The 7,650-nt window shown below is 32.0% G+C and overlaps 1 protein-coding gene and 2 non-coding genes across 3 annotated transcripts; all 3 read right to left on the bottom strand.

Annotated features, from left to right (window-relative positions):
- Positions 1-3,966: 3,966 nt before the first annotated feature.
- LOC123215709 (probable small nuclear ribonucleoprotein Sm D2) lies at positions 3,967-6,240 on the bottom strand. Its single transcript, XM_044635916.1, has 6 exons — positions 6,109-6,240; positions 4,923-4,965; positions 4,810-4,828; positions 4,628-4,705; positions 4,435-4,539; positions 3,967-4,343 (listed from the first exon to the last, which is right to left on the bottom strand). Exons 2-6 carry the CDS (start codon positions 4,925-4,927, stop codon positions 4,227-4,229), a joined length of 324 nt encoding a protein of 107 aa, XP_044491851.1. The 5' UTR covers positions 4,928-4,965; positions 6,109-6,240; the 3' UTR covers positions 3,967-4,226.
- Positions 5,766-5,850, bottom strand: LOC123217808. The gene has a single exon (XR_006502546.1). It is a non-coding gene; the product is annotated as a small nucleolar RNA Z159/U59 (small nucleolar RNA).
- Positions 5,917-6,003, bottom strand: LOC123217812. The gene has a single exon (XR_006502548.1). It is a non-coding gene; the product is annotated as a small nucleolar RNA Z159/U59 (small nucleolar RNA).
- Positions 6,241-7,650: the final 1,410 nt, after the last annotated feature.

Genomic DNA, 7,650 nt, shown 5'->3' on the forward strand with positions numbered 1-7,650 from the left:
TAATGAATTTACATCTAAAACATTTGATGATTATTGCATGTCTATAGGGATTGAGGTTGAACATCTAGTCCTGCATATCCACATACAAAATGGATTAGTTGAGTCTCTTATCAAACGACTTCAGGTAATTGCATGCACTTTATTACTAAAAAGTCAATTACCTACTTCTATGTGAGGACATACTATATTACATATTGCAGCGTTAATTCACTTGCGACCTTCTTCTTATCATCAATATTTTCCCTTACAATTGATCTTTGGTCACCAACCTGATATATCTCATTTGAGAATATTTGGTTGTGTTGTATATGTCTCCATTGCGTCTCCTCAATGCACAAAAATGGGACCTCAATGCCACTTGGGAATATATGTTAGATATAATTCACCATCCATTATCAGGTACCTAGAACCATTGATAGGTGATCTTTTTACTGCACGATTTGCAGATTGTCACTTTGATGAGACAACTTTCCCATCTTTAGGGGAAAAGAAAATGTCTCCTAAAGTTAGACATGAACTTACCTGGTATGTACTTACCATGTCTCATTTAGATCTTTGCACATCCCAAAGTGAAACTAAAGTGCAAAGGATAGTGCGTTTAGAAATTATTGCCTTTCAAATGCCTGATGTATTTGTAGATACGAGAAAAGTGACAAGATCACATGTTCCAGCTGTTAATGCACCAACAAGAATCAATATAACTGTTGAACAGTCTATTCGAATAGTGACTAATCAATCTATCTCACTCTAGAAACGTGATAGACCTGTTGGATCGAAGGACACTGTTCCTCGAAAAAAAAAGGCAAATAATCAAACAACTATCAATCATAATGATCCTAAGATAAATGAAAAATCTACACTCTCTAATACTCTTCCAAAAGAGGTTATGGTCCCTAAAGTGACGCAAACCCCTAAAGTGGTACAAAATCCTAAAGAACAAGAAAATAAGAATATTGAAATATCTTTAAATTATGCTTATACACGAGAAATGTGGAATCATGAAACAATTATAATTGATGATATATTCTCATTTGCAGTAGCTACTGAAATTCTGAATGATGATAATTTTGAACCACGTATCGTGGCTGAGTGCAAACAAAGACATGATTGGCCTAAATAGGAAAAAACAATTCAAGTAGAATTAACTTCTCTAACAAAACGTCAAGTGTTTAGGTCTGTAGTTCCAATACCTCAAGACATATAACCCGTTGGATATAAATGGGTATTTGTGAGAAAAAGAAATGAGAAAAATAAAATTGCTAGATATAAAGTCATGCTTGTAGCCCAAGGCTTTTCCTAAAGGCCCAGTATAGACTTTGATGAAACATATGCACCTGTGATAGATATAATCACATTCAGATATTTAATCAGTTTAACAGTCTCTGAAGGACTGGATATACGTCTAATGGATGTAGTTACTGCTTATATGAAACTCCCTGAATGATACAAATTACCTGAAGCAAAAAGGGTTAATTCAAGAGGCATGTACTCAATTAAATTACAAAGATTATTATACAAATTAAAACAATTTGGACGTATGTGGTACAATCGTCTCAGTGAATATTTGAGAAAATAGGACTATGTAAATGACCCTATATACCCATACGTCTTTATCAAAAGGCTAGAATCGAGATTTGATATTATAGCAATTTATGTTGATGACATGAATTTAATTGGGACTCTTGAAGAGCTCTCAAAAATTGTTGAATATCTAAAAAAAGAATTTGAAATGAAGGATTTGGGGTAAACAAAATATTGTCTCGGCCTGCAAATCGAGCTCAATTCAAATGGAATACTTATCCATCAATCAGCATATATTGAAAAATTATTAAAACGTTTTAATATGGATAAGGCTTATCCTTTGAACACCCCAAATGGTCGTTTGGTCTCTTGATCCAAAAAATGACGCATTTCGTCCTAAAGAAGAAGATAAAAAGATACTTAGTCCTGAAATATCATATCTTAATGTCATTGGAGCCTTATTATATTTGGCCCAATGCACGAGACCGGATATATCCTTCGCAGTTAATTTATTGATCCGATTTAGCTCTGCACCAACCCATCGCCACTGGAATGGAATCAAACATATACTTCGTTACCTAAGTGGAATCAAATCCCCTAAAAATCCTAGTTTGGTTAGATATGTAGATGTTGGTTATTTTCCTGACCCCCATAAGGCCCGTTCACAAACAGGATATGTTTTCACTTACAATGACACAACAATATCATAGCGCTCCACCAAACAGACCTTGGTTGCAACTTCTTCAAATCATTCAGAAATTTTAGCTCTTCATGAAGCCAACCGAGAATGCATATGGTTACGGTCTGTTATCCATCATATCCGAAATGCATGCAGTCTACCTTCTACAACAAACACTCATTCCATATTATATGAAGACAATATAGCATGTATTGCCCAAATTAGAGGTAGATACATCAAAGGACACAGAATAAAACATATCTCACCGAAGTTCTTTTACACTAATGAGCTCCAACAGAGCAAAAAGATTGATATCAAGCAAATAAGATCCAGTGAGAATCTTGTAGATTTGTTTACTAAGACACTACCGACATCAACATTTGAAAAGTTAGTATATAGCATCGGTATGTGGCAACTCAACAAGCAACTAAATTAATCCTACTACAAAGAGGGGGAGCATTCATCAGGGAAAAATTTGAAGTTTATCAAATATTGGACAAAAGGTACACCGTACTTTTTTTTCCTTCACTAGGTTTTATCCCACTGGGTTTTCCTAATAAGGTTTTTAATAAGACAGTTTAAGCACGTTCCACGCCAACTTACAGGACATTTAATAATTATATTTTTTTGCTTTGGTTTTTATCCCACTAGGTTTTTCCTTAGCAAGGTTAATATAATTACCTGTAAGTGGTAAAAATCCAAGGGGGAGTGTTGAAGAAAGTGGATTTTCCACCACGTGAGAAGAAACTTTGGCCAAAAGAGTGTGAAAGCATTAAATTGTTTTTGCTTGACTTGAGTGTGAGAGCCATTTTTGTCTACCAGAGGGGTGGCAAAATTTCCTATAAATACCCCCCTCCTCTCTTCATGTAATATACACTTCTTCATCCAAGATTTGCTTCTTGTGTCCTCACTCTTGCTTCTTTCTTCCTTTTATCGTAGTTTTGATTGAATAAAATCATAATTCTCATTTTGCAATTCAATCACTTTGTCATTTATTCTACTATATTTATAACACAAATAAGTTTAATAAAATTCCTAAGAATAAACCTTATACATTCAAAAATTATGAATTGAATATATGATGTTTGTAAATTTTAAAGTTTATTAAATTTTTTATAAGTCCAATAATATACTATGTATTAATTAGATATCTTTTTCAAAACCATTTAACGGAACAACTTTTCAAGAGCTTAAAGACAAATATGATTTAATTTCAACATTTTACCTGTATACATCCTTTTGATTAAAATGAATTTATTTAGTTTATGAAAATCATATCTAATATATACAAGTATTAGGCCATCGTATGATGATGGCAATAATCCTGTTCTAGTGTAAAAATAATAATAATAATAATAATATTTCATTATGAATTTATGCAACACGCATATTATCAATCACCTCGTAACATAAGACATAACCAAGTCTTAACCCTCTCAATAATATTTAGAAAATATTAAAAATAAATTCCGTTCAAAGGTTCAAAATTTTTAAGAGTTTTTTAAACTCTTCATAGGATGCTTCTCTCCACGGAGGAGAAAATATAAGATGTTCAATTAATCTATATGAAAAACTTATTGGATGTAAAGGGAGACTGATCATTTTAGTCCAAGAAAATACCCATCATATATGAAGAAACAAGAAACATGCCAATTAGAACGAGACACAAAAATAATAAGACTAATTGCTTCATATTACTAATGATACACAAATAATCATAAAACTTAGTGTCACATTGCCCACCATAAGAGATGCAACCAACTCAATTCAAACTGAATAGCTAGAAGCCAAAACATCATTCAACATTTAAACTCGTCTAGTTCATCAGATATGATCCGTTTAATTTACAACACAACAACTTGGGTGAAGTTGCTCCAAATTAGAAAGAGTTAGATAATCCCACCAATCTGATATCAAGGAATGGCATCGCAATGTGAAATTAACAAATGAAAAGCCTTTTGAAAGTATCTACCGTTTGGTGGGATGGTTCATAGGGTTGAAAAAGTATCACAAATGTAAATCTATCTTACTTTGGATTCCTAAGAACAATAATCACAGAATCTCCTCGGAGGAACATCTTACTGATGAATCTGTCCTTGTTAACTGGAAGCACTTTCTTCTTGCCTTTTCCAGTTTTTGGAACCTACAACAATGGAATTAAATATTATAATTTTTACATTGATATGCAACTGCCTTTTTGAAAAAAAACAAAAGATGTCTTGCAAAGAACCAACCTCAGTCCACATTTCTCTAACATTTTCAAGAACCATGTTGCAGTGGCGATCAAATGCTCTCACTCGACCAAGGAGCTTTTTGTTATTTCTACAATTAATAAGCACCTGTCCAATATGATCTAACATATTCAGTTTAAAATGACAGACTTTCCCTTTAAACAACTTTAAATCATAAAGCAATCAATAAAATTACCTGGGTGTTGTTTTTAACACTCATCATTAACACAGATAGTGGTCCAGTGTTGAACTCCTCTTCCTCATTCTTAATAGTCTGCAGCACAAACTAAAGGTAATTAACAAATTTTCAATGAGGAAATTTGGGCGGGTGGGTGTGTTTGTGTATACTAGTATGTTCAAACTACAAAAGTAACTTACATCTTCTTCCATTGGCCGACTGCAATAATATCAAGAAAAACAGAGGAAAGTTATCTCAGTAAATCAGCAATGATAATCATGAACTTAACAACTACTAAAGAGCAAATCAGTACCTCATGTTGATAAAAGCAACGAGTTACAATCTTCAACCAAATCCTAGAAGATGACCAGGCAAGAAAACACACCAAAAAACCTACTAATTAGAAACTGAAATTTGCTACTATCAATATTGAGCCTCAGAAAGCACTCTGAATAGATTAAATATCATAACAACATTCACAAGTGTTACTGATGTAAAAATTAGAGTAATAATACATTCAACTCACAGAATGGCCATCAAAATCAATTCAGAAACAGAAAAGAGAAAGAACTGACGATATTTATCATTTACACATGCAAAATGTTAACTTAACGCTAACTAAGACAAGAACAATATTTGATGTAAAATAGAAAAGAGAAAGAACTGAACTATATCTTTAAGGCTAACTAAGACAAGAACATGTAACCTAACTCAAGGAGAATAGATGATGATGTGTTTGTGGCCGACATTGGAGTCACAAGTGCAAATAGTTACTTAGGCAAAAAATTTACAAAAAAACACTAAAGAAAGCCAAAACCAGCAGAAGCAAAATGCAAATTATCATTACTTTCAATATTGGTCCCAGTTATCTAGACACTTGAAGGGCGCAAAACCAAGACATGACCGGCAACACCCGACATCTAACACAGTGGTAACTAAAATAAAATGACAAGACAGATCTTCATAAAAATTCTCTTCACCTCAGATCTCCATAAATTTCCACCATTATCTAATACGGAGAACGAAAAATTTTCATTTCTAGATCAGAAAAAAGAAAAGATGTCTCCATTCCATTTACATATATTCACTTAACACAATAAAAAAGTAAAAAATAATAATAATAATAATAATAATCAGATTAAAACTAAATATAAAGGCCTCTTCAGTTCAGGTCTCCAAAAAATTATCCGCATGTAATATCTCGGAAGAACGAAAGTACAATTTTAGTCATCCCCAGAGGCTGAACTCTAAACCCTAAATCACAGATCTGAACGTTAAAAATTAAAAAGAAACAAAACCCATAAGATATCTCCAGTTCAAGTCTCCATAATTCTTCCGCAAGGATATATTCTCAGAAGAACGAAAGTTTTTATGATTCTAACATCATTAGAGACATTTTGAAAATGAAATGAAATTAAAATATTCAATAAAAGAAGAAACCCAAAACCCAACAAACTCTGTAAACAAAACCATGGAGAAACGAATGGGGGAAAGAATACCTGAGCTTGAAAGCAGACAGGGCAGTGAGTTCAGATCCGAAGCTCAGTGAGTGAAAGACTGGATCGATTTTATGGTACAAGATGCAGAGCAAAACCCTAGGAATCTTCTTTATTAGGGTTTTATTATTGGGCTTGTGAATATTGGGCTGAGCCTGGGCTAGGCCCTAAGGAATTGTCTTAATTGATAATTTTGGCCCCAAATTAAATAAACCGAAATTAATTTCTAAAAACTAAAATATATTTTATTTTTTTAATTTTGTTTTCAGCATTTTTAATGCCACAAATAGTAGGAATTAGAAAACTATTGTGGGAATAATATCAATTTTTTTTATATAACGTTTATTAGTATGCAATGAAAAATGAAAACTACACCACCTCTTAGGTTGGGTTTGAGGCAAGTTTAGTTCATTATTTGATTTGAAATAGTCAAATTTAAGTTAAGGTAAATTCAATTTATCAAGTTTGAGTTAGATTCCAGATTAATACTGATACTAAAACTCATTTCACCAACATTTTTTTTTATAGATGATCCATATTTTTCCCTATTTATTTTTCTCCTTCTTTGATATTACTATTTAATTTATTCAAAACTTGTTGTTTAACAATTCCAACAAATTGAGTTCGGAATGATTTTGCTAAATTTGACCCAACGTCAATTTTATCCTTATTTAGATTTAGCTTAGCTCGCTGATTAAATTTAATTGATAGAACAAAAATAAATGAAAATGATATTTTATCAAAATTTTTAATTTTCTTTTTCTTGTAAACTCAATTTCACCAAACAATATATTTTAAATAAAATATATTCCTCATGACCCCACTGGATAAGGTAAAATTCTCAAATTCTCCTTATTTTTTATGTGTCATTTATTTATTTATTTTTTTATCTCCCAATATATTTTTTGCTTGTATTTTGTTTAACCCCTGTATAATTAAATATTTTTTTATTGTTTTATTTTTTTTTTTCAAGTTCCAATTATATTTTGATCTTTAATCTTTTTCTCTTCAACTATACTTTATGTAGGGAAATCAAGGTGTATTTCCAAACATGTACATCAGAATCACAATTTAAAAATTTCATCAAAAATCATGAATCTTACCATGATCCGTATATAATCATATTAGAACATACAATTAAAAACAGACAACCATAGGGTGTATCAAGACCATACCAAGGTGAGTAGTTCCTTCGTCCTTTTTGGTCTCTAGATGCATTAATTTACGCTCTAAATCGAAGTACAGGATTACATCTTGGTATCTACAATAAGCATAGACTAGAAGAGGCCCAATCGCACACGAGAGATTTGCTAAGACTTTTGTGAATAAGCAAGTATTTTGAGTGTACAGGCATACTCAATATATATAGGGCAAAAATTATGTAATTGTGAAATCACGTATTTTTATATACAGTATGCATCAGCGTCCACCATGAGGTACAATCGTTCACCATTATGCACAATCATGTATCCAATGTTTATCTTATTTGTACAATTGGTAATTATCCAGATTTTGGAACAGATAAGATCTATGAATAATCCTTAG

This window comes from Mangifera indica, chromosome 5 (assembly GCF_011075055.1).
Source record: "Mangifera indica cultivar Alphonso chromosome 5, CATAS_Mindica_2.1, whole genome shotgun sequence".
NCBI lineage: Eukaryota > Viridiplantae > Streptophyta > Magnoliopsida > Sapindales > Anacardiaceae > Mangifera > Mangifera indica.

Excerpts from the sequence above, each read along its gene's own strand:
- LOC123215709 (XM_044635916.1), bottom strand. Across the intron at positions 4,540-4,627 it reads GTGTTAAAAACAACACCCAG|GTGCTTATTAATTGTAGAAA; the intron begins GTAATTTTATTG and ends CATATTGGACAG. Across the intron at positions 4,344-4,434 it reads TTAGAGAAATGTGGACTGAG|GTTCCAAAAACTGGAAAAGG; the intron begins GTTGGTTCTTTG and ends CCATTGTTGTAG.